The following is a 25,707-nucleotide window of genomic DNA, read 5'->3' on the forward strand; positions in this document are numbered from 1 at the left end:
TAGCCATCTATCACCCTTGGGGTTCTGCAGGAGGACTTGGTGTGCAAACATTGGGTCTCCACATACCCTGGATCTGTGTCTTTGTCTCCCATAAATGTAGGGTCAGCCTCTGCGCTGCTTGGAAATAACCTGAGGTTGTTTCATCTATATCAGTGGTTATCAACCGGGGGGGGGGTATTTTGCCCCCCTGGAGAATATTTAGCAATGTCTGGAGACATTTTTGGTTGTCACAACAGAGAGACACTATTGGCATCTAGTGGGTGGGGGGCCAGGGCTGCTGCTGAACATCCTACAATGCACAGGCCCCAAATGGCACAACAGTACCAAGGTAGAGAAGCCTGATATGGAGGGACATGTGACTCACAGGTGGCATTCTTGGGCCACCATCTACATCTTCCATGCCCATAATTCAGTGCCCTGGAGTCTCTGAGAAGATGGTGAGCTTGCCTGGAACAGGAAGGTCCGAGACCAGACACCAGAGCTCATTGCCTAAGGCTGGGAATAGGAGGGTACTAGGAAGGAACTGAGCTTCTTCATGCAGGAAATGGAATGGACAGGACAGGCTGAGACTGACACGCGTGACTGTGACTGATGGAGGCCATTTCTGGTGAATCCTGCAGCAACTCACTGTGACTAACCATGACTGCAGGACCCAGTCTAGTCTGAAACCACTAAGAGATGAATTTTGACTGAGACAGATTGGTGTGTCCAGTGTCACTGAGGAAATGTGACAGACAAGCTACAGAGCAGCCAGCCAGCAGCACAGGGAGAAGAACAGCCTGTCAGACCTTGGTTTGCACCCCAGCTCTACCACTCTCTTACTGTGCGTCCTCTCAGAGCCTCAGTTTTCTCTGTAAGTGATTTTCTCTGTGATTTCTCCGTAAGTTGGAGGTGCTAATATAGTCTTTCTAGGGTAATGTAAGTTTTAGAAATCACATATGAATAGTTTGCCCTGTGGATTTTGGACTTATCTAGCCAACCCTCACAATCACGCAAGTCAATTCCTTGCAATACTTCTCTCTCTATCTATCTATCTATCTATCTATCTATCTATATATATATATCCTATTGTCTGTCCTTCCTTTGTTGGACCCTGACTAGTACAACCACCCAGCACAGGGCTAGGCCCCAGATAGAAGCTATTTCTTAATACCAAATTACTGTTATCAGTTAAATGCAGAATATTGTACATGTACTGAGCTAAGCCTTTGTGCCTGGCTTTGTGCTGGGTTCCAGGGAAACAGTAAGAAACAAGAAACAAGACAGGCAGGTGCCCCTTCTCTGGGAACAGTTACAGCCTGACCGAGATATCAGACTAACCCTGTGCTGCAAGAGAACACTGGGCGGTTATGGTTGCAGAGTCCGGAGTAGTGACTACTGCTACTGAGACAGGTTCTCTCTGGGCTGGGAGCTGGGTTTCTGAGGCTCCCCCTTAGGCCTGAGTGTGGTTGGAAGGTAAGATGGGGAGATGATGGGCGAGCTGTGACCCTGTCACTCAGGTACACATTGGCTGACCAGGGCTGAAACTGAGTATCTGACAGCGGCTACTAAGCAGCCATGACCTAGACCCCAGCTTCAGTGACCAAAGGACTATGGCTGGCCCCGATCCGTGTGGCTCAGTTGGTTGAAGCATCATCCTACAGACGGAAAGGTCAGGGGTTCAGTTCCATCAGGACACACCCAGGTTGTGGGTTCAATCCTCGGTCGGGGCACATATGAGAAGGCAACCAACCAAAGGATCATAGCTGGCGGATATGCAACATAAAATGCACAGTTTGACAAAAGTTGTTACCCACGGTACAGGAACTGAAACGAGAAACTAAAAGTAAATGGTTTTATGGGGCGGAACTTGTAAGCGCGGGCCGCTTTTCCCGCGACCGAGAGATCTGCCGGGCCGCTTTTTCTGTAGCTCAGGTCCGGCGCCAATGCGGTGAAACTTCCGGCGCTTCCGCTGTGCCTGAGCCGGGGGCCGAGACCGGAGGAGGTGAGTGCGGCCTACGGGCGTGTTTTGACTCATCTGCTTTCGTTGTCTGTTTAGCCGGGCCCCCCGGCTTCCTGGCCTGGGGTCGCGGAGTGCCCTGAAGTAGGGCGCCTCACTGGGGTCTGTGGGCCGGTGGTAGGACCCTGGTGACTCCACAGGCCTTTAGCCGCGAGAAACCGTCACCAGAGGTACTGTCTCCAGTACCTCCTGGGACACCCGGGGTAAACTTCGCTTTTTTTCCTAGCTTTAGAACTTGGGTACCGGAGGCCTTGGCTGCTCCCGACCTGGTTCTGTCCGACTCTCTGCAACTTTTCTGGTAACGCCTCTCCCTGAAAGGAGCCTGTTTCTCAACTACAAAGTGGATATCATATTTTTATTAAATAACTGTTTGTCGGGTGTTTATTCTGTGCTGGAGGAACAGATGGGCAAATCTGGTGGAGGGGACAGCTCTCTGTTAATTATAGGCACAGTTGCAGACCTGGTAAGTGAAATGAAAAGGCATAGGGCCGCGTGAGAGTATCACAAGAAGCCTGACCTGGGAAGTTTTACTGAGGAGAGAATATTGAGCTGAGATCAGAAAAATGATTTGAGAAAGAAAAGAGGGAAGACTTTTCGAGTCGGGAGCCGCTTCCCCGCCCCGTTTTGGGGGTCTGAAAGAGGCCAGTGTGCCTGGAGTCGAGAGAGCTTGGTGGGGAGCAGAGTATGAAACAGGCTGGAGGAGTTGCCAGGGGCCAGGCCATGCATGCCTTGTAGGTCATGGTGAGAATTGTGGGTGCCCATATGCTTAGACTGGCATTTTGAAAAGGTCGTTTCTGCTGTGGGTGGAGAATGGGCCCAAGGGGCGAGTGCTCTGGGTGAGGGACATGGTAGCATGGATTAAGGAAGTAGTGAAGACAGGTGGCTAGATGTGACTTTCTGCATCCAGGGCATCTTCTCTGTTGTCAGGCCACGTGCCAGCTGCTGAAGGGATAATGAATAGAATTACAGGCTGATGGAATTAGCTCGAAGGAATGTCGTTATCGAGGAGGGGCACACAGCCACCACACGGGAAAGTGGCTAAATGATGAGCAATTATTCTAAATGCAATAGCTGTGCATTTAGCAAATGTTTATTAAGGACCTTCTGAGTTCAGGGCTGGGAATAGGAAGATGATGATATAAATTACTTAGAGCGGTGGCTTTCAGACTTTTTTTGGCCATGACCCATAGTAACGAATACATTTTATGTTGCAACCAAGAGTGTGTACATACACACAAAGCTTCAGAAAACAATTCTCTTTTCCACTCCGGATACACTCTAATTTTTAAATTCTGTTCTTTTCATTAAAAAAATTAATGCTGGTTGAGCCTCTCAAAATTGTTTCTTAACCGACTACAAGTTTTTACTTGAAGTTTGAAAATAAATGCTGATTTAAAGTGAGTCATTTGTAGTGTTTTTGGGTTAAGAGTAAAATATGCTCTTAATATTTTTGGGAAAAGGTCTGTCTTCCTTTCCTCCCTGTTTTGTTTTGTGTTTGTTTAAAATACAAAGAGTAAAAAGAACTAAACAAGCAATTGCCCTTAAGAACTGTTTGTGAAAGCATAGGGCCGTGTTTGTACGTCTGGCCAGACCGAAAGTGCCTGAAGGGTAGCGGCTGCCTCACCCTGTGGGTGTTGTATTTAGTGCCCAGTGAAGGACCTGGCACAGTGCAGGCATCCAGCGATTACTTGTTGAGTTGAAAAGGTAGGTGTCTGGGGACTAGAGGGTCAGATAATTATTTGTTTTAAATTAATTTAATGTTGAAACCATTCCTATAAACACCACATAGGCAGTTTCTGTCTGCCAGACAGGAGTTTTACAGAGTGTTTCTGTGAGTAGTTCAGACATGGGTAAAATAAGTCTGAACTCTTTCTCTTCTAAATACTGATCCTGGGCTGGCGATGCCACCCAAATCCATTCTGGGCAAGTGGTCCAGAGTTGCCCCTGACTGTGGGCCTTTGGGAAGTTGTTTCACTCCTTGGACCGTAGGTTGTTATGTGTAAAAGGAGGAGGGAAGGCTTGTGGTTATAAAGCTCTACACTTCCCAAATCTGTTGTGAATTTCGGATGCTGGGCACTGCTTTCCACCTCTGACCATTTCTGAGCTTTCCCTGAGGCTTATGGGAAATCGGGTGTGTGTTTGATTCAGTCGTCCTTCTCACTTCTGGGACTCCCTAGCAGTAGGCTCTGGGCAGAATTATAGTTTAGAGTGGACCAATCGGATTTCTCTACTCTCATCCGAGAGTAGATCCTGGGTGGACACCAGGAAGTACACTGGCCAGGAGGGCAGGGTACTAATTTGTGTGACTTTGTATGTCCTCATGTGACCTTGAACATGTCACTTGTCTTTGATGTCTTTCCAGCTGTGAAGTGAGTGTTCTTGCTCATTGAAATAAGGCACAGAAATCCTCTTCTCTCTGAGTTTCATTTTTCTCATCTGTAAAATTGATGTGGGGTGTAGTAAGGATTAAGGCGGTAATTATGTCAAGGGTTTGATTCAGTATCTGGCATGTAGAGAATGCTGAGCAAATGAAGCATTCTTTCCCAAGTTCTGGTGAACTCTGATTGCTTTCTTTTTCAGCTCTTCTGAAAGATAAGATCTCCTTTTGATCTCCCGCCACTGGCCCCATGGCTGCCATGCAGATGGATCCTGAACTTGCCAAGAGCCTCTTCTTTGAAGGGGCCACTGTGGTCATCCTGAATATGCCCAAGGGGACTGAGTTTGGCATTGATTACAACTCTTGGGAGGTGGGGCCCAAGTTCCAGGGTGTGAAGATGATTCCACCAGGCATCCACTTCCTCCACTATAGCTCTGTGGACAAGGCCAATCCCAGGAATGTGGGCCCTCGTATGGGCTTCTTCCTTAGCCTGCAGCAGCGGGGGCTGACGGTCCTGCGCTGGAACTCGGCCCAGGAAGAGGTAGACCTTTCCCCAGCCCCAGAGGCTGAGGTGGAGGCCATGAGAGCCAACCTCCAGGAGCTGGACCAGTTCCTAGGACCTTACCCATACCCTACACTCAAGAAGTGGATCTCACTCACCAACTTCATCAGTGAGGCCACAATGGAGAGGCTGCAGCCTGAGAGCCGGCAGATCTGCGCCTTCTCAGAGGTGCTTCCTGTGCTCTCCCTGAGGCACACCAAGGACCGGGTAGAGCAGAATCTACCCCTCTGCGGCACTGAGTGCAAAAGCTACCAGGAAGGCCTGGCTCGGCTGCCTGAGATGAAGCCCAAAGCCGGGACAGAGATTCGTTTCTCAAAGCTCCCCACACAGATGTTCCCAGCAGGTGCCACGCCAGCGGAGATAACCAGGCACAGCATGGACCTGAGCTATGCTCTGGAGACTATGCTCAGCAAGCAGTTCCCCAGCAGCCCCAAGGATGTGCTCGGTGAGGAGGACCAAGGCTCTTTGGGAGTAGCCAAGGGAGGGGTATTCCATTAGGGGGCACATCTGGGGTTATCTAGGAAAGTGGTTCCTAAACCTGGCTAAGAGGCAGTCATGCCCAGTACACTCATTACAGCTACAGGTGTCTGGGCCTTCACCATAGAGGTGGATTCAAAGAATCTGCAGTGGGGCCCCGGCAGTTGGTCTGTCTGTCCATGTATGTAGTAAACAGGAATCCCAGGCGGACCTGATGTGGACAGTCCTGTGTTTGGGAACCACTGACATGGCCCGGCCCCTCATTTTACAGATGGAGGCCCTTAGAGGGAAAGGATTTGACTAAGTGGTCGAAATGCGGTCAGAGCCCAGGGTTCCTGGTTCCCAGGCCTCGAACTCCCCTCCTCAGTTGGCTCCTGACTCTTTCGAGGTGGTGGTCTCTCTACTGGCTTAGACCAGGACAGTGACTTTTTAAAAATTTATTATAGTTTTTATTTTGCCTGTTTATTACAAAAATATATTCATCATAGAAGAAAAACAATAAAATTCACTCCAATTTCCACGGCCTAGAAGTAACCATTTTTTACATTTTGGTATATTTATTTTCTATCTTTTACATGTATATAGATCTAGATATTTTATTTTAGTCTTTTCTCTATATTCATTTCTATATATTTCCTTTTAGTCTTTCTAATAATATATTTATATGGATATGTGATTTTTTTTTACAAAAACATAATTACACTACATTATTTTCTAATTGACTTTAATATAAACTTTTTTCTATGTCACTGAAACGGTCACTCCTCCCTAATGGCTGCTTAAGTTCCCTAGTTATTGAACCAACGCATTGCTGATGGACCTTGAAGATATTCCTATTTTCTCTGTTGAAAGTGCTGTCTAATGAACATTCTTGTGTGTGTCTATGCATACGTGTAGTGTTGAAATTGTTGGATCAGGGCATGCATGTTGCCAGGACAAGGTCGCGCATCCTCATCAGCTGTTGGGAGGCTGTTGCCTATCACCTGACATAGCAGTTGAGGCCTCTTGCAGCCGGAGGGTTGGAGAATGACATCTTATTTCACTGTACAGTTGACCCTGAACAACAGAGGTTTGAACTGCAAGGGTCCACTTATTTGCAGATTTTTTTTCATTAACTATCTGTACTGTGTTGATCTCCAGTCAGCAGTCCCCAGATGCAGAGGGCCTACTGTGTGCATTCATCTGTGCCATGCATTCACAGATTTTGGTTTAGAGGGAGGTGTCCTGACACTAACCCTCTGTGGATATTGAGGGACAACTAAGTTTTGGGGGAGTTAGGTTCCATGCAGATTTTTGGCTACACAGGGTATCTGCTCCCCACCTCCCTGCGTTATTTAAGGGTGACTGCTTTCTTTGGTTACCAGTGACAGCAGACATTCATCACGTCTCCAACAGCTACTTCTTTTTTTTTTTTACAAGTTGTGTAGGTGTTTGCATATTTTGCTATTGGAAGATCAGTGAGAAATTTGAATATAGGACCTTTCAGATCATTGGCTCAGCTGATAAAAAGGGACATTTTAATGACTGCATCTTAATGCATTACACGGTATTTTCATTTAATAAGTAACGGTTGAAATTCTGGCTTAAAAATGGACAGAAATCCTGTTTTCTACCTCTAAAACACTTTAGTTCTTCAAAGTAGTCTTGTGAAAAGGTCTCTTGCAGGGATAACTTTAAATCTTCATGACAGCTCTTTGAAATTGTTCCTGATCTGCAAATATAATTTTAGACTAGGCCAGAAATGCATGAATTTAAATAAATGCCCTAAATTCAGAGAATAAGCTCATATTTTCACAAACTTACCAGGAAAAGCCAACTGAAAAAGCACATCATTAATCTCTACCATACAAAGAAAATTTGACTACCTATGTTGAAAATATTGACCAAATGCCCTACATATCTAGACCAGGCAGCCAGCTAGTCACACAAACCAAACTTAGTTCTAAAGGCCTGGGGATAGGGAACTAGTTTGTCAGGTGTCTGGAGGTGACAGATCAAGCACTGTGCGTTTAAAGAGGAGCGTGGTGTTGAGTGCATCTGTTGTGTTTATGTCCTCCACATAGGTCCACAGAAGCCCTCATTAAATTTGAAGCCAGACAGAACGTCTCTGATCAGTAAAAGTATATCTTGGTGACTAGAGACCCAGTTGCATGCCCAAGGACAGTGGCATCTGGATCCTCAGGTCTCCTTGTTGAGACAGGCATCCAGTGGGAATAATAACGAATATTTCTTGAGTGCTGCTTTGTGCCATGCATTATTTTAAATATTTTACCTGTATTGATTCATTTAATCTTCACTAAACCTTTATTTATTTATCTTTAGAGGGGAAGGGAAGGAGAGAGGGAGAGAAATAGCAATGTATGGTTGCCTCTCGTGTGCATTCCCTGATGGGAACTGGCCTGCAACCCAGGCATGTGCCCTGACTGGGAATCGAACTACAGTTGTTTGGTTCACAGGCCTGTGCTCAATCCACTGAGCTACACCAGCCAGGGCTTAATCTTCACTAAACCTTTAAATAAGGAAATTGAAACATAAGCAGATTAACTAACTTGCCCAGGGTCGTACAGCTGCTGAGTGGTGGGGCTGAGATTTGAACCCAGGCAGTTTGACTCTAGAGCCCATGCTCTTTGCCACCAACCTGCTCTTAGAGATTGTCATAGAGCCCCGTGATTAAACAAACAAAAATAATCTGGCTGGCAGGACAATTACTCATACATTTTCCTGTTCTGGGAGGCTCTAGAATTGTTCCTACCCAATAGGAAATCTGTTTTATCTTTTCATTGTTCACATCCCTAAGCATTAGATGTGAAACCTTGGGCAAGTCCCTTGACCTCATTTATACAATGAGGCAGAAAACCACCTTCCCCTGACCACCTTGTGGAGTTGGCCGAGGATTCCGTGGTGTTATACAGCATTCCCCTGAACCTGAAGCAGATCATCTGCATCAGAACTAGAGCTACAAATACTGAGGTCCCATCGTCTGTCCTCAGCCAGGATCTCTGGGAGTGAGGCTCAGGCAGCTTTATCTTTAGCAGTCCCTCATAATTCTGATAGGCATCCGAGTTTAGGATCTGTGTGGCACATATCCATGGGCACATTTTGTAAACTCTTTAAATGCCAGGCAAATACTAGGTGTACCTCCTCTCTTGCAGTCTGACTTTACAGAAATTCACGTTTATAGCAGTTCAGCAAACTTTTATTGAGGACCTGCGTGGTGCAAAACCCCACCTCTTGCTGAGGTCCAGTGCAATCGACAGCCTCACAGAGTCAGCTGGTACTCTTCCTCCTTGGGGTCATTTCTCCTTTCTCTACCTTTCAGGTGAACTTCAGTTTGCCTTTGTGTGCTTCCTGCTGGGGAATGTGTACGAGGCATTTGAGCACTGGAAGCAGCTCCTAAACCTTCTGTGCCGGTCGGAGGAAGCCATGGTGAAGCACCACACCCTCTACATCAGCCTCATCTCCATCCTGTACCACCAGCTTGGCGAGATCCCTGCAGACTTCTTTGTGGACATTGTCTCCCAGAACAACTTCCTCACCAGCACCTTACAGGTGAGCAGTCTTTTGCACCCCCAGGGGGCTTACCTTTTTGTTTCTTGCTATTCTTTTGTGACCCAAAGTTTTCTCGATTTTAGTCTCCTAATCTTGGGCAGTTTCCTGGTTCTCTCTCCCCTACTCGACTGTAAGCTCCTTGATGTCAGAGACCCTCTCTCTGTACCACCCTCTCCCCACCTGCCACCAGAGAGCCTAGTTCTGGGTACTTGGAATTTGAATCCCCTCCACCCCTTTGAGCTACGGTACTGCGCTCAAAACAGTTTTTCTCTCTCCCCATAGCCATAGCTGCAACCCAGTAGGACAGAGTTTGGGAGCTTGTTACTCCCAGGGAAACATCTGCAGCTCCTTAGATCTCATTTAATCATTAAAGTAACTTTGATTTCCTGTTCAAACAAAATGTGCCAGTTTCTGTAGAGATTCTCTGACAGAAAAAGTGAAATTTGCTTTTAACTTGGCAATTAAATTTTCATTATGAGTGGTAATTAGGGAAGAAGCTTCAAACAACTCGCAATCTTCATCCTGTGCTATTTCCTCCCTTCGCAAACAGATTAGCTTCCTGTATGTTCTTGGGACAGCCTCTGTCACTCACATTTTGTAACTTGCTCAAGCACAGAAGAGGCAGAAGCTGCGAGATGTCAGTCTCCATATTTTTTGTTCCGTGAACTGCTTTCTTCTCCCTGTGTGTGAGACCCCATGAGGCCCGCTCCGTACAAAGTGGCTATTCACTGACCTCCCGCCCCCACTTGGGGGACAGAGCAGACATTCATCAAGTACCTGTTGAGTAGCAGGTGCCATGTTTATCATGTTGTTACCTGGGTTTCCTCATTTAATCTCTGGTGTGTTGTAAGGCAGGGAGGATTACTCCATGTTACAAATAGGAACACTGAGACTCAGAAAGGTTAAGCTATTTGTGTAAGTTCACACAGCTGGTAAGTGGCAGAGTCAGGATTTGTACCCAGGCCCAAGTTTTGGTTGAAGGCCTACACTTACGCTCTTACATATTGTAGGTCTCCCCAAAAGGATTCTTGATTGATTGGAGTGGAGACACCATTATGCCTGCTTCTCAAAGGTACAAAATACTTCTAAAAACGCTCTGTTGCAAGAGTCTCTGTGAGCAGCAGCTAACTTAAAACCGGCAGCTGGAGGACTTGTGCAGGCCATGGGGACAAGTCAGTCAAGCTGACGGCTAGAGCCTAGTGTATTCCACTTCAGAAGAGTTATAAAACTGCCCTGTTATTGGTTCCTGATATAACAGAGAAGTTAAATCCTTTTATCCTGCCTCTGCAGGGAGAATCCCCACCAGAGGTGCAGGGTCAAGGTCGCAGAGGAGTGGGAGCCTCAGCCCCGAATTTGCCTCTGGCAGTGGCTGTGCCCACGGGAATGTGTGCACCCTCAGGGTTTGCGCTAATGCGGTCTCGCAAACACGGGAGCGCCACCCTGTGTTGCTGGCGGTTCTGACCATTGTCGGCTCAACCAGCAGCTGAGCTCTGACTGCTGAGGCTTTGTTGCCAGCAGTGATTTACGGAGCGGAAAGGGCCCAGCTGGAGTGCTCGATGCTCAGGTGGGGTGTACAAAGCCAATGAGTGGAAGAATTCTGTCTTTGGACGTTTCACCAAGAAAATTTAATGTTATTTGGAAAAATCCAAGATGTGTTTGTGAGCATTTTCTCTTTAAATATTACATTCTCCTGAAAGTGTTGAGGATTAGACAGGGTTCCTGCCCTTGAGAGATTAGTTCGTTGATTCAGCAGGTATTTCCCGAGCACCTACTGTATACAAAGCCTTGTCCTAAGACTGGAAATACAGCTATGAGCAAGACAGAAAGAGTCCCTGACTTTCAGCTTCTATTTCAGTAGGAAAGTAAATAAGTGAATTAACCTAATAACTCCAGAAAGTGGTGTTTTAGAAGGCAGTCCTGCCCAAGTACCATTTTCCTAACCCAGGTCTTTTGGTCTCTTCGAGGCTGCCTCAGAGTCTGTCAGCGGCCATGCCTGCGCTTGTCAGTGTGTCCGTCTCCCACTCTTGCCACCTGAGCTGCCATTCAAATGCACTCCTGACCCTGTTTCTCTGCAGCTCCTCGTTGTACAGAATGTTAAAAGCCCAAACATGGGTCACCAGGCCCATTCTTTTCTGGCTCATAACCTGTTCTCTAGCTTCTCCTTCCTCCCTGTTTTCCTTCTTCAACTCAAGTGACAGAGGTCTCCTTGCAAGTTCCCAGACGTGCTGTGCTGTTTCATGCCTTCTTTTTTTTAAAAATTGTGGTAAAAAAACACATAACATGAGGTCCCCTCTCTCAACAAATGTATAAGCGTGTAGTACAGTATCATTAACTATAAGCACAGCAGCTCTCTCGAACTTTTCGTCTGGCATGACTGATGAAAACATGGGTGTAAAGTTTATTGCCTTCCTAACCGAACCTGACTCTCCCTCTGCCTGGTGTGTACTTGTTTATCCTGCGAGATGCCCTCAAAGCATGCCACTCCTCAGCTCTCTCCTTTCCGTGCTGTTAGCCTGCCTCGTGCAGTGAGTGTTGCGTGGGCCGTGCTTGCCGAAACGTACGTGGCGTCTGCCTGGCTGCCCCGCTGAGCCATGAGCTTTCACCCAAAGCCTGTTTTTGTTCATCTGGTTATTTTGAACGCCCAGTTGAGGCCTGGCACTTACCTCACTCTGTGTTCCTGGGTGTTTTGAGGTGAGTAGAGTGTGTAATTCCTGTGGCAATGTACAGATGACCCTGATATGGTAGGCATGAACAGTGACGTCTGGCCAGAGGGTGTTAGGAGCAGCAGAGACTGCTTAATTCCTACTGGGGTTGAGACTTGAGGGGACAGAGGATCAGGAGTGGCTTTTTGCAGGAGGAGGGGTAGCATTTGTCCATGAGCTTGAAAGATGACTGAGATTTCAATGGGCACATAGAAAAAGATACTACAAAGAAATTTTTAATGGAGAGTTACATTGAAGCCATGTTGGCAGTGAGACTCCAGTGCCCCCACACAGAGGCACTCACTCACTCACTCCGGGTGTTTATGACTGAACAAATCAGCCCATAAAAGCCTTCCTCAGCCAGCCGCCTGCTCTCCCCCGAGGCAGTCAAATGAGTGGGACTGGCTCTCACTTAGGAGCTTAAATGGTTCCTGCCCGTGGAGAGGGGCTGGTGTTGTGTGTAAGCACTTAAAGGCAGTTGCATTAACTGTATGAAATCAGCCACGTAATGGCCTCTGCCATCAGAGGTCGTTTTGAATAGATGCCACTGGTTTTTACAAATCCCATGGATTTAGCTTGAATAAAAATTATTCGTTTTATAGAAATAGTTTTTTCTTTTATTTAAAGCTACTTGAGTCACCGCAATTTGTTTAAAACCAATGAAAGGATAATCTGAATTTAATAGTATGTTAGGAAGTGAGTTATGTACAAAATAAGAAGTCTTAATGCTGATTGCATAGCATTTAGGCATGTAGTCACATAACCTGTTTTTTTAATACTTGTTTTATTTATTTATTAAAGATTTTATTTATTTTTAGGGGGAAGGGAAGGAGAGAGGGAGAGAAATATCAATGTATATTGATACCGTACATCAACCATACATTGATATGTGTCCCCTGCTGGGAACTGGCTTGCAACCCAGGCATGTGCCCTGACTGGGAATCGAACCTCGATCCTTTGGTTCGCAGGCCTGCACTCAGTCCACTGAGCTACACCAGCCAGGCCTTTTAAAAAATAATTTTAGTCATAATGGGCCACATCTGCTTTCCAGCTTCATTTCTTGTAAGTATTGTAAACGCCATTGTCCTTCGTTAAATCTTGAGGAAAAACATTGGCTCTGACAGTGATGTCTCTAGTGTTTTTATTATCATACCAGCCGAGGTATGGTAACACCTCACCACCAGCAGGTGATGAATTTCACCTACCTACTCCTACATCTTCTGCCATCAGCTGTCTTAGGTTTGCACACCTATTGTGCATTATTTATTATCTCATGTAACCCTCAAAACAATGCTCAAAATTAAGGATGTAATCCCATTTTACACCTGGGGATAAAGGATTAGAAAGGTCACATAATGTTGCCCAAGATCACCAGAGCTAGTAGATGGCAAGGCTGAGCTTTGATTCGAAAGCCTGTGGGGGCTGTTATATATTGGAGCCCCAGATGAAATATCCCAAATTCTCTAAACTGACTTCAAAATTGTTCCTGCTGCCTTTCACTTTCCTGGTAATCATTGCGAAGTGATAGTTTTGCTTTTAACACCACTTTCTTCTTCTGCAAGTAGAAATAAAATGTTCTACCTCTGACTGGTTTTATTCTAAGTTGAGTAATCATTTGGGATTTGAAAAAATTAGGAAATTTCATCTTTTTTGTCTAGCCAAAAAGTAGGATAAGATAGTGACTCAGCTTCCTTCCTTGATATTTTAAATTTCTCAAGGTGACCTGACTGATCTCAAGTTAACTTGGGGTTAAAAGAAAGCTTTTACATTTCTGACTGAAGTAATTTATAATTTTAGAATACACAGACTTAGTGATAAAAGTAGTCATAACTTCTTTTGCATTTAAAGAAAAATACCCAATGGCTGGGCTTTTAGTTTTAAATAAATGCAGTTGTTTGTGAGCTGTTAGCCTGTTTCAAAGTATTTTGAAAATATTCAGGATTAACCTTCCTATGTTAAGGTCATTTCTCAGTGACACTAAAAAGTATTTACTTGATTCTACTTTGATAAATATAATAACCAGATCATTACAAAGTTTCCTAAGGAAGGCATTAAATTGATCTAAAAAATTAAAGAATCAGAGTAAACTAGTGCTTGAAAACTAGATATTGTCTAAACATCCTTGCTAAATTATTTAAAAAATACAAAGTTTGTAAACTATAGGAACAAAAATTAAAATAGATCAGTGAACGTCAGGGGTGAAAGGTGGGGGAGGGTTGGACCACTAGGGGCACTCGCGGGAGCTCGTGAGAGTGCTGGGCTCTGCCGTATCCTGACGGGGGTGGGATGGGGCCCTTCGAACACAGAACTGGATTCTAAAAGAGAAACTCTGAGTGTACATTTGTCTCGATTGTGTCATATAGTGTTTGGATGAGTGTTTACATTTATCAAAACAAATTGAATGCTTAAAGTGGGTGAATTTCATTGTATGTAAATTATATTGCAGTAAAGTTGATTTTTTTAAGTCCATTTTATCTAAAAAAAGTCAATCTGGCCTGGCTGGTGTAGCTCAGTGGATTGAACGTAGGCCTGCGAACCAAACGATTGAAATTCGATTCCCAGTCAGAGCACATGCCTGGGTTGCAGGCCAGTTCCCACGAGAGGCAACCATACACTGATATTTCTCTCCCTCTCTCCTTCCCTTCCCCTCTAAAGATAAATAAATAAAATATTTTTTTAAATTAAATAAAAAATTAAAAAGTCAGTCTGGGTTGTGCCCTGGATCCTGGAGGCCTGCGGAGGGGGCAGCTCCAGAAGCACCCAGTCTCTAAGCCCCTCCGCTCCCCGAGGGGCAATGCCAAAAATATGAAGGATGCATTAAGTCCATGGCAACACCAGAAGAAGGCCTTGGCAGGGAAAAAGGATAGAGATTTCTCTCATTGGACGGGATCTTGCTTGACATTTATCACTTAACTTGCTCAGCATTTATCACTGTTCTCATCTGTACAACGGGAATAGTAATTTCCTGTCCTCTTTCCCCTGGGTTTGTAGTAAAGATTAGATTGATAAATTCTTTACAAAGGACAAAACACCTTTCAAATTAGAAGCCTTATTTTTCAGACTGAAGGCCTTATTTAGCTGCTTCTCGTTGATTTTACTACCAGGCAGTGTCTGAGCGATGGGTGGGAAGGATGAGTGATGAGTATGGGCTCCGACTATTCCAGCCTCTCTGCCGGCCATTGCCAAATGCAGGGCAATCCCTACATCTCGTTATCCCTTCAGTGACTGTCCTACGGCCCTAACTCTATGCCAGGCGATATGCTTTGTGGGGCACACTGATACCTTGGACTCACTTCCCACTCTGAAGGCGCACAGGTCGCTGTGACGCCAGCACAGCGTGCAAAGTACCGGAGTGGAAGCAGGGGCTGGAGCAGTTGGTCTCGTCTCGGGCTTTTGTGAGAGGCATATCTCACAGAGGTGGCTTGTAAGCTGGTGTCGTGCAGGGGCCTGGTAAATAAGCCACCCTCCCAGGATGCGTCTCTTATTCTGTCCAAAACCACCAAAATTACTGAGCGATTATTTGGTGCCAGGCACTGTACAAAAGTGAGCTGGAAATGGGTTTTCATAGATGTGCATTAAACATCAGTTGCGTTTTTTTGTGTGTCAGACTCTGTGCCAGGAGTGGGATGCAGGTGTGAGAAAGAGTCACTGCTTCGGAGATGCTCTTCGTGTCTTGGGAGAGCTCAGCTGTAAAGGGACTGCTCCCTGATTGAGATTGGGGCTCTGATTGAGGTAACCCTGGGCACTGGGGGAGAATGGAGGAGCATCTGTTCCATCTCCTTGGCCTGGGAAGACACCCTGAAGGAGGTGATGTCTGCACTGAGCCTGACTTGCTAGTAGAAATTAGCGAGGTGAAGGAGGAGAAGACAGGGTGGAAGGGTGTTCTAAGTAAAAGAAACGTGTGTGTGTGTGTGTGTGTGTGTGTGTGTGTGTGTGTGTAGAGGCACAGAAGAGGAGTAGATTGTGTTTGGGTCACTGTTCAGTGTGGCTGGAGAGAAGGGCTGTGTAGACTAGTGTGATGTCCAAAATGAGGAGGGGAACAGGAAGAGGCTTTGGATAATTCAGCTGGCAGGTTCCCCAGGGCCTCTGGGGACAGACTCATGGGAATGCAGGGCCTCTGGAGCTCATGCATTTTGAAACAAGGCTTCTCTGCTGCCCATACCAGGCCCCTCCCCTCCCGGAGTTCAGCTGGGCTCCATATTCAGCGCTCCACAGCAAGCTCCATTAGCTGCCTACAGACAGGCCGCCAGCTTCCCCACTGTCCTCTCACCACCAGGCTCACACGGCCCCTCTAATTAGTTATTGATCTGGTACTTAGTTGTGGCTCTGCTTCCCCGCTCCTCTATTTAGTCGATTCCCAAGTTAACGAAACCAAATTCTGTAAAACCTCCTCTGCTGCCACCCCCTTCCCATATCCCTCTGTCCCTACCAGACGGAGTGTCCCCTGTCACTCTAACAAAATGGCTCTAAACAAAGGCCACTGAAAATGAGCTTTGCTCCTCCTGCACACGGAAAAATAGTGGGGAAGCAGGTGGAAGGGGTGTTGTGCAGGAACCAGCTGCAGAGCACACACGTTACCTTTGTCAGGTCGAGGCCGCTGGAGCTCGTTTTCCTTCTATGGTGGTCTGCGGGCCAGCTGTGGCACGAGCATAACGTGATCAAACATCTTCTGCCCTTGTGCTCCTGTGCCTGTGGGGTGGTCCCTCGGGAAGCCGATGGGTAGTCTGGGGAAACGACAGCTTTCTTTCTGGACAGCTTTGATCCAGTCAGCCAGTTCTTCTCAGACCCCATTGCTAAAAAGTAGGCGTTCTAGGGGGTCTTCCAGGGCGCTTGGAGGGTCCGTTGGGATCCTCTGTGAAACTTCTCTGACACTAGTGAAACTGTGTGGGATAGTGGGTTTGCTGCTGTTCCTGGGAGGCACTGGGATCTAAGATGGTCTGGGGTGGAGTTTCAGATGGAGAGAAGATTACTGTTCTGCCCCCTGCCCATGTGTGCGTTAGATGAAACTGAATTAAAAAGAATATCAAAACAGGGTGCTGGGGGTTACTATCCAGAATATTTAAAGAATTCCAATAACTAAACAATAACAAAAATGCCAACCTGATTAAAAATGGATGAAGGGTTTGAAGAGACATTTCTCCAAAGAATATATACAAACGGCCAAATAAATACATGATAAGATGTTCAACATCGCTAATCACTGAGGAAATGCAAATCAAAACCACAGTGGGATGCCCCTTCACACCCATTAGGATGGCTGAAACCCAGAAAACCAAAAATAGCAGATGTTGCCAAGGCCGTGGAGACACTGCAACCCTCGTTCATTGCTTACGGGACTGTAAAATGGCATGACCGCTGGGGAAGTCAGTGCAGTGATCCCTCACCACGTCAGACAGGGTTTTCTTAGGGTCCAGGAGCCTCACTCCTGGGTTTGTACCCAAAAGAATTGAAAGCAGGGACTATGAGAGATGTCTTACACCCAAGTTCATAGCAGTGTTGTAGAGGGACAAGCAGCGCAAATGGCCGTTGACAGATAAATGAAAAACGACATGTGCCACAGGCGCATGGTGAACTATCTCTCAGCCTCGAGAAGGAGGAAATTCCGACATGGGCTACCGCATGAGCGAGCCTTGAGGGCATTGTGGTGAGCGAAATAAGCCAGCCACAAAATGATAAATACTTTATAATTCCATTCACGTGAGGTACCTACTGTCCTCAGATTCCTAGATACGGGAAATAGAATGGTGGCCGCCAGGGGTCGGGGAGGAGGAAATGAGAAGTGATTATTTAATAGGCTCAGAGTTTCATTTTGGGAAGCTGGAAAAAGTTCAAGAGATGGACAGTTGTGATGGTTGCACAACAATGCATACATTTAATGCCACTGAACTATACGCTTAAAAATGCCCAACATTGTAAATATTTTGTTATGTATATTTAACACAGTTTTTGGATAATGTAAAAAAATTGGTTAAAATGGTATGTTTGTGTTGCATATACATTATCACAATTTTGGAAAAAGAACATCAAAGACAGCTTTTAAGGGGAACAGAGACCTCAGACTGGCAGCCTGTGGCTCCTTTTGTTTAGAGCCGCAATTCAGCCTCACTGGTGTGGGGCCTGTGACTGTATGGGATCTGGGGGCTTATAAGCCCCCCAAGCCCCTTTAGCACCAGGTGGTGTAGCTACTGCCTCTTCCTCGGAGTTATAGCCCAGGTGCCCAGTAGATCTCCCTGGGGGGCCGGGCCAGACCGATGGCCCCACTGGCCTCACTCTTGGTGGGGCAGCTCTGCCCAAGATGGTAATTTTCCATTCTAGTCCTGCCCCGGCTTCTCAGCCAGGTTTGGACCTTCTTTCTTGGTTTGGGGGAGCACAGCAGGTGTCCTGAACCTGTGCTACCAGCAGCTGATCTACCTGCCCCAGAGAGCTGAACGCCATGAGGAAATTTCCACAGCTTTCTTGGCTCCCTCTGTGTCCGCAGGAGTGACTTATCCTCTGTTCTCTGTAGGTTTTCTTTTCCTCTGCCTGCAGCGTTGCTGTGGATGCCACCCTGAGGCAGAAAGCTGCAAAGTTCCAAGCTCACTTGACCAAGAAGTTTCGGTGGGACTTCGAAGCAGAGCCTGAGGACTGCGCCCCGGTGGTGGTGGAGCTCCCCGAGGGTGTGGAGACTGGCTAACTGGGAGTGCTCTCAGCCAGCGGAGGCCCCTTCCCGCCCAGCTGCAGTCTTGACCTCTTCACTCACCCCTTCTCCTGGGACCTGCCAGAGCAGCGGCCCCACCAGGTTCTGCAGTGATGGAACCCGAATTCCCTCCTTCACCAATAAATGAGTTCCTTCAGTGCCAAAGAGGCTATACTGTCCTGCAGGTCCACTGTGGGCTCCCCATCAGCCTGGCCTTGGTGCCAACCTGACTGAATTCCAGGTGGACTCTTCCCAAAGCTCTTGGGAGAGGCCTGCCTCAGCAGTAATCTACTTCCTTCTGAATGAGAAGAAATTGAGCAAAAAGCCCAAGAGAACTGATTGCTCATTCCACAGAATGGTTAGAAAACAAGAAACCCTGGACCACCAAGGAGTCTGAGATGTCAGTTGGTGACTTCTAGGTTCAACAGAGGGCAGCAGGGAGATGAGCCCAAATTTCTGCTTGCCTCCTGTTGAATGGGAATACATCACAGAAAACATGGGCATCTGAGCACTCAGGAGCCTGGACTGGGGACGGTGTGACACAGAAGACAGTTGAGTTGTGTCTGAGAAGTCATCAGCTTTTGTTTTCTCCACCTAAGTTCCTTTCTCCATCCAGAAGTCCCAGTGAATGATCTTCCCAAGGTTGCCATGGCCCCTGACCTCAGGGGCCTTGGTGGCGCCACACCTCTCCCGTTTGTTCCATTCTGAGATCTCAGAGGCAGAAGTGGGACTTGGTGACCCTCCTGTGTGGCCGCATTCCTCATCAGAGCCGTCATGACTGTGTTTGATGGCCTGGAGATTCAACAGCAAAGAGAAAGGTTCTTGCTCTGGACAGGCTACTTTGGCCCTGTTGGAGTTCTGTGCCCTTGTTCAGAGCTGTAGGGATGGCCGGTTGGCCTGGATCATTCCATCCTGCTGTGGAGCTGTCAGCCACAAGTATAATGACGCTCGGGTTTGCTGGGGGTCCTGAGAGCCTGCCCATCACACACACTGGCCCCTCCATCCTGACCTCAAGAGGGTGTACTATGTTTAGAGTCCCTGTAGTTTCTTTCCCACGGCTGCAGCTCACACCAGGTTTCTAAATGAGAAGTCCTGCTGGTTAAGACGTTTGGTTCCACTTGTTTCCTTGGAGATGTTTTTCCAAGAGGATAATGTACATTAAAGTCTTTGAGTTGAGACTGAATCCCCTTGTGTGAGTCTCTTTTGCAGTTAATCTGCCCAGTTCCTGGAGCAGCCAGGCCTCTGCCCATAGACATCTCCTCCCTCCTGAGCACCAGGACACACTTGCCCAAGCTCTGCAGCCCCTGGAGGAGGCAGGCAGCCAGCATTGCCTCCCGTTCCCAGCAGGGCTCCTAAGACAGGCACACCAGACAGGCAGGCCCGAGGCCCTGCATGTGTATAATAACCAAAAGCTTCACCTTGTGTGAATTTGCTATTGTCCTCCCCAAAGCCCACTTACCGGAATACCTGGGGAGCTCATTAAAAGTGTGGATTCCAAACGAATGAAGTCCCGATTTATGCTGCACCATGGAAGAACTTGGAAAACATTGTACCGAGTGAAAGAAGCTGGACACAAAAGGATGTGATTCCATTCATTTGAAGTGTCCAGAATAGACAAGTCCATAGAGACAGATGAGTGTTGTCAGGGACTGGGGGATGGGGAGGGCGCAGATGAGTGCGGGGCCTCTCCCTTGCAGTGAGGGACATCTGGAGTTGGGGGATGGTTGCATAGCCTTATGAATATACTAAAAACCACTGAAAGTATGAACACTTTAAAGTGGTGAATTTTATGGTATTTAAATTACATGTCAGTAATTTTTAAAACTGCTCTCACAGTCCCACCCTGCAGGGGTTGGGAGGCAGAGAAGCTGGATATGGCCTGGGTTCGGAGGCACCCTCGGTTTTGAGCAACTACCCAGAAGTGGTGGCATTGCACTCAGTACCCAGGGCTCAGCTGGGACAGAATTTGTCTCCCACTGGCCTTGTCAGATGCTGGGTCATGTGACCTTGTTCTCCAAGCTTGCTGATCTGAGGTCTGCACAGGTCACTCCCCACCAGCACTACAGTCACAAACGGGTTAAGGAGAAGTCCCCGATATTGACTAAGCGATCTGTTCTCTTACCTCACTAATCCTCACAGCAGTATGTGGTAAGTCCTGGTATCCCATTCAACTGGTACGGAGCTGGGCTCAGAGCTCTGGTCACTGCAAGGGTCCCACAGCAGGTAAGGATGGGAGACAGGAGTCAACCTGTGCCCAGCTACTGCATGCACTGCTGGGACTCCTTCCCTGCGCAGGCCCTGCTTGCCCAGATCTAGCCTTGACCCTACCAACAACCTGAGGCAAGCTGCTTACGTTCTCTGGGCTTCCACCTGCTTCTGTATGAAATAAGAGTTTGCTTGGATTTGGGGTTTCTGACAGGCTCCCTCAGGCATTTAAAAGTGGACCCATGCCCTGGCTGGTGTGGCTCAGTGGATTGAGTGCGTGCCTGCAAACCGAAAGTTCACCTTTTCGATTCCCAGTCAGGGCACATGCCTGGGGTGCAGGTCAGGTCCCTGGTTGGAGGCCTGCAAGAGGCAGCCAGTGTTTCTCTTCCTCTCTTTTTCCCTTCCTTACCCTCTATCTAAAAATAAAAAAAAATCTAAAAATAAGAGTGAACCCCTGTGTTTTTTTAAAGATTTTCAAAGGGAAAAAACCACATTTACACCAGATAATATGGCTGGATTGTCAAAAAAAACACAATAGGTCTCTTGATTGAGGCAGGAGTAACATCAGCCCTGTGTCTTCTCCTGCTTGTCCCAGCTGGCAGTCCTCTGCGTGTCTTTGATGAATAGGAAGTGTGAAAACAAATTAATTATTACTTAATACTTGGAGTATTTTTGGAAGGCAGAACCCTTCTGAGCTGAGAACCAGTGGCGTCGCTGATCCCCAAGCTCCCTTGCATGCAGTTCTAACACATCTAAAAGCGAACCTATTGGCAGGACCTGGCCTGGTTTTTAAATCCCTGCAAATGCAGGCCTCCTGGGGTCTGGCTCTTATTTGCAAGGCTGCTTTATCCTATTAACAGAATCAGCAGAGGTGGTGACTTCCCAACCCCTCCGGCTGTCCCCGTGACAAACCCTCACTGCTCTGAGCCCCGTTCTGTCTAATTTCTCACCACTTGATCAGTGGAGGAGATCCCCGCCACAGATTGCCTCTTACCGTTGGTAATTATTTTCCCAACATCATCCCCTTGTAAATATTATTTCATATTCCCAGAGCGTTGTGACATAGTGGTCTCCCCAACCAATCAGACGTTCACTTGACCGAGATGCTGCCCCTCACTGAGGTGGGGGCTGGAAATGCAGAGTATGCACAATGGGCGAGACTGTCACTGAGTCGGGTCTGCCAGGTTCAGGGAAGCTCACCTGAACCACCTGCTAATCCTGGGGGCAATATGGTCCAGTGACTGCAGAACCCTCTTCTCTTCAGTCCCCTGCTGACCATGGCCCCTTCTCACCTCAGCGTTCACCACATGTGGCCCAAGCAGGCTTTGTTTTCATTGAAACCCTTCTAGACCTTTCTATGTCCAGACTGGATGGACATTTCTCCCCACAAATCTGGGCTCCTGCTGTGGACTGGCCTCCCTCCTGAGATGGTGGCATATGAGCTGAATTCATGCCAGGTGTTCCCTGCTGCACGGGGGAGGGGAGGGTCCAGCCCCTCCCCTACCTGCTAAGCCTGTCCTGGGTCCTGGATCTGGTGCTCACCTCACTAGATTTCTCTGGAACTTGGGGATCCTGAGGGTTGTCGGACTGTCGGTTAAAGTGATGCTTGGTGGGAGGAGAGTAGGAGCAGAACAGGCTCCTCAGTGGAGGGGTCCAGTGTCAGACAGCCTGTGCGGAAGAAACCCCGAAGGTCTCACTTCCCTGGGTTTTTGCCTTGCTGCTTCCCGCCCCATGTCGCTCCATTTTCTGTCTGTCACCCACCAAACATTTTTACCTGCCTCAAGTCTGGGCTGTACGCTTGTTGGGAGCTACTGACAGGTGCATTTACGTCTTGAGGAGAGGGGGCTGTCATGAGAAGCAGTGGGAGAAAAACACAGGACCTTCACCGAAAAGCAGAGAGGCTGGGAGCTAGGGAAGAAGAGGTAGGTCTCTGCCTCCTTCAGGGCAGAGTTGGGACCCGCAGAATGAGTAACAGGGAGGCAGAGGTCGGCTTCGTGCCCTCTTTACCCAGCCGGTCCTTACTGGGCACCTGCCCCTGTGAGCTTACATCCTGGGGCAGGGCGGGGCACAGACAATAGCATAACAAGCAGATTATAGAGTGTGTTAATTATAGGAAATGCTCTGGAAAAAATGGAGCAGGATAAGGGAAGCGGAGAGTTCTGGCAGGGTGAGGGGAGATGTTGCAACTTCAATGTCACAGCATCTGAGCAAAGGTTTGAAGGAGATGGGCAGTGAGCCCATGTGTGGGCATCCAGGGAATCAGTGTTCTAGGCAGAACGAACAGTGGGTGCAAAGGCCCTGGGGCAGGAGTGTGTCTGGAGTGTTGGAGGAATGCGGGGGTGGGGGTCAGCTTGCTGAGGATGGATGATTAGAGGGAAGGATGGTGGGACAGGACATCTGGGAGGGCACAGAGGGACCGGATTATTAGGGGCTGTGGTAAGAACATTGTATTTTACTTGGAGAAGTGGGGACCTGTTAGAGGGTTGTAAACAGGAGAGTGATGTGATCTGACTTTCATTTTAACAGGATCACGAGCTGCTGTGGTGGATGGAGACTGCCCAGGAACAGGTGGGATTGAGGGGGACCAGGGAGGGGACTAGCGCCATGATCCAGGCAGTAGCAGGTGTGCACACTGGGGCTGTATTCATGAGTCAGGTGAGGGGTGTACTGGATGTCTGTCAGGGGCCCTTCCAGCCTGGTGACCCCTACCTTTCTGAGGCCTCAAAATCTGAACAGAATACCAACTCATTGGGGTCCCCTCCCCTACCTCAGGAGTCCCCTCTCTACTGGCCCATCATGGCATCTCTCAGCCTTTCCTGTCCCCAAATTTGCACTTGGGTGGGTGGGGCAATGACGAAGGACTGGGAGGACTGTCCCAGAAATTTTGGGTGTGGGGACTTGAGAGGGCTCTGTTTGGAAGTGTGGGTGAGGCAGAGGGCTATGACAGGCTGTGCTCGCGCCCTCCGCACCCACGTGGGCATCCTTGCTGCCAATGGCCGTGAGAAAGGTCCCACTGGATGCCCAGATGTTCTCACGACTGAGAGGGAGTTGAGGATATGGGAAGCCTCAGTGGTTTCCAATTTGTCCTGGTCACCAGTCATTCATGCACCCACATCCCCCACGGAACTTGCATGGACCTCAAGGTGATTAATGTGAGGTGATTGCATGGACCTCAAGGTGATTAATGTGAGCGAGCATGCACTGCACAGCCTCCCTTCTCGCTGCTGGGCACCTGTGGTCCTTTCCTTCCCTTAGTCGTGAGGGACACAGATGTTCAGGGACGGTGTTGTCATTCCTCGTCATACAGACGAGGAAATCAAGTACAGAGAGGTGGAGTATAGGCTGGCGGGTCTCAGTGCCAGAATTCCAGCCCACCTGTCTGAGTTCAGCACTGTTCTGCCACGGTGCAGCTCTCCTTCATAAGGAGAGTTACATAATCTGTGATAATTGCCAGAGGATCCAGGCTTTCCGCTGACAACTGGCAATGTCAGCCACTTACAAGGATGGTGGTCAGGCCCCACTGGCCTCTTGGTTTGTGACAGCTTGCTAATGGTTCCTCCTAGACTCTTTGTGTTCATACCTGGCCTGTGAGCACGCTGGACCAACCAGGCTGGGGTGAGGTGGCACCTGGGTGTGGGAGGAGGGGGAGAAGCATCTGGCCCAGAAAGAGGCCCCCTCTGCTCTCTGGTACACTTGAGTGGAGTTCGCAAAGGCATGTGCTTTAGCAAAAGATGCTGCCGGGTGTGAGCCTCTGAGGGGCTGATTTAATGTCTATACCCTCAACTAAGCTGTTCTATTCTAAGTCTAGCAACAGAACGAGGGGCTCCAGGGTACACTTTAAAAAAGATTTTATGTATTTATTTTTGGAGAGAGGGGGAGGGAGGGAGGAAGAGAAGGAGAGAAACATATTGATCAGCTGCCTCTCACATGCCCTCAACTAGGGACCTGTCCCGCAACCCAGGCATGTGCCCTGACTGGGAATCAAACCAGTGACCTTCCCGTTCACAGGCTGGCAATCAGTTCATTGAGCCACACTAGCCAGGGCTCTCTGGGGTACATTTTAAATGAAGAAGGATACACCATTCATGGTTCATTTGTGTTTTAGATGTTGTTCATTTACATCCTCTGCTCATTTTTGTTGGATCTTTGTATTTTTAACTATGCATTTATCTTATCATAATATATCTTAATATTAGAAATATTCCTTCCAACTCGTAATTTCATTCTGTTTTGAAATGTATGCTTTCTTTTTGTGTGTGTCAAATATATTGAGCTTCTTCTTGATTTGTTCTCATTGCTTTCATTCTTCAAAGTCCATTCCTGTATCGAGATGAAATCTGTATTAACCTCTATCTTGTTCTGCTTTTCCTCAGTGTGTTACACTTGTTTCATTTTGTGTTCTGCCACAGTCAACACCACGTCTCCCAGCCCCATTCGATCCGTCCCCACTCCTACCTTTCACATTTGCTCTCCATCTTTCCTCTCCAGACCGCGAGTCCCAACACACCCTCTCATGCCTCCATCCTTGTCCGTCCCTCAGACATCAACGCCTTCTCACAAGCTTCCAGATCCCTATGGCTTTTACAGCCAGAACCACACACGCAGCTGTCCATTAATGTCCCAGTCTGGTGGTGAACAGTGCATTTCCTTTCGCTCCTCAGGGGCTAGAATCATTTGTTCAGGGTTCTGCACCTCCTTGCCCCAAGCATGGGTTACGTGCGTAAAGGCTTTCTTGATGGGAAGATCCCCGCTCCCGGTCTGAGGCAGCCCAGGCACTGGTTGCTGTTACTGTCGACTGCACAACTCCTTCCTGTTCCTGTCTCTCCTGCTGTCAGGCCTCCTTTGCTTTTCCACTCCTTGTCACTTTGGGTAGGAGTGCCAATCATATTACCTCACCCCATCCTTCCACCCACACGGATAGACACAACTCCAGCGAGGCTACTTGGCATCTTCCCTAGGATGCTTCCTCTAAAGGATGCCAAGGATACCACTTGCTTTGGAGTTTGGGTGCTAGAGGACTCTCAGTAGGACCTAATAAGGCTTATTATTCCCATTAAAAAATTCTTATACTACAGAAGAGGATGAGATCAACACAGAAGGAAGCTGAGCTGAGAGCTAGAGAAAGCCAACATCCCTGGAGCACCTGGATCCAGCCCTACC

The 25,707-nt window shown here is 47.8% G+C and overlaps 1 protein-coding gene across 2 annotated transcripts; it reads left to right on the forward strand.

Annotated features, from left to right (window-relative positions):
* The first annotated feature begins 1,924 nt into the window (after positions 1-1,924).
* Positions 1,925-19,525, forward strand: AAR2 (AAR2 splicing factor). Of its 2 annotated transcripts, none has more exons than XM_037043987.1 (4): positions 1,925-1,984; positions 4,580-5,383; positions 8,735-8,964; positions 18,172-19,525. In XM_037043987.1, exons 2-4 carry the CDS (start codon positions 4,627-4,629, stop codon positions 18,337-18,339), a joined length of 1,155 nt encoding a protein of 384 aa, XP_036899882.1. In that variant the 5' UTR covers positions 1,925-1,984; positions 4,580-4,626; the 3' UTR covers positions 18,340-19,525. The 2 variants fall into 2 exon arrangements, with proteins under 2 accessions (XP_036899882.1, XP_036899883.1); XM_037043988.1 differs by having other exon boundaries at positions 18,195-19,525.
* Positions 19,526-25,707: the final 6,182 nt, after the last annotated feature.

This window comes from Sturnira hondurensis, unplaced genomic scaffold (genome assembly GCF_014824575.4).
Source record: "Sturnira hondurensis isolate 20B ecotype Veracruz unplaced genomic scaffold, ASM1482457v3 Scaffold0004136, whole genome shotgun sequence".
Lineage (NCBI taxonomy): Eukaryota > Metazoa > Chordata > Mammalia > Chiroptera > Phyllostomidae > Sturnira > Sturnira hondurensis.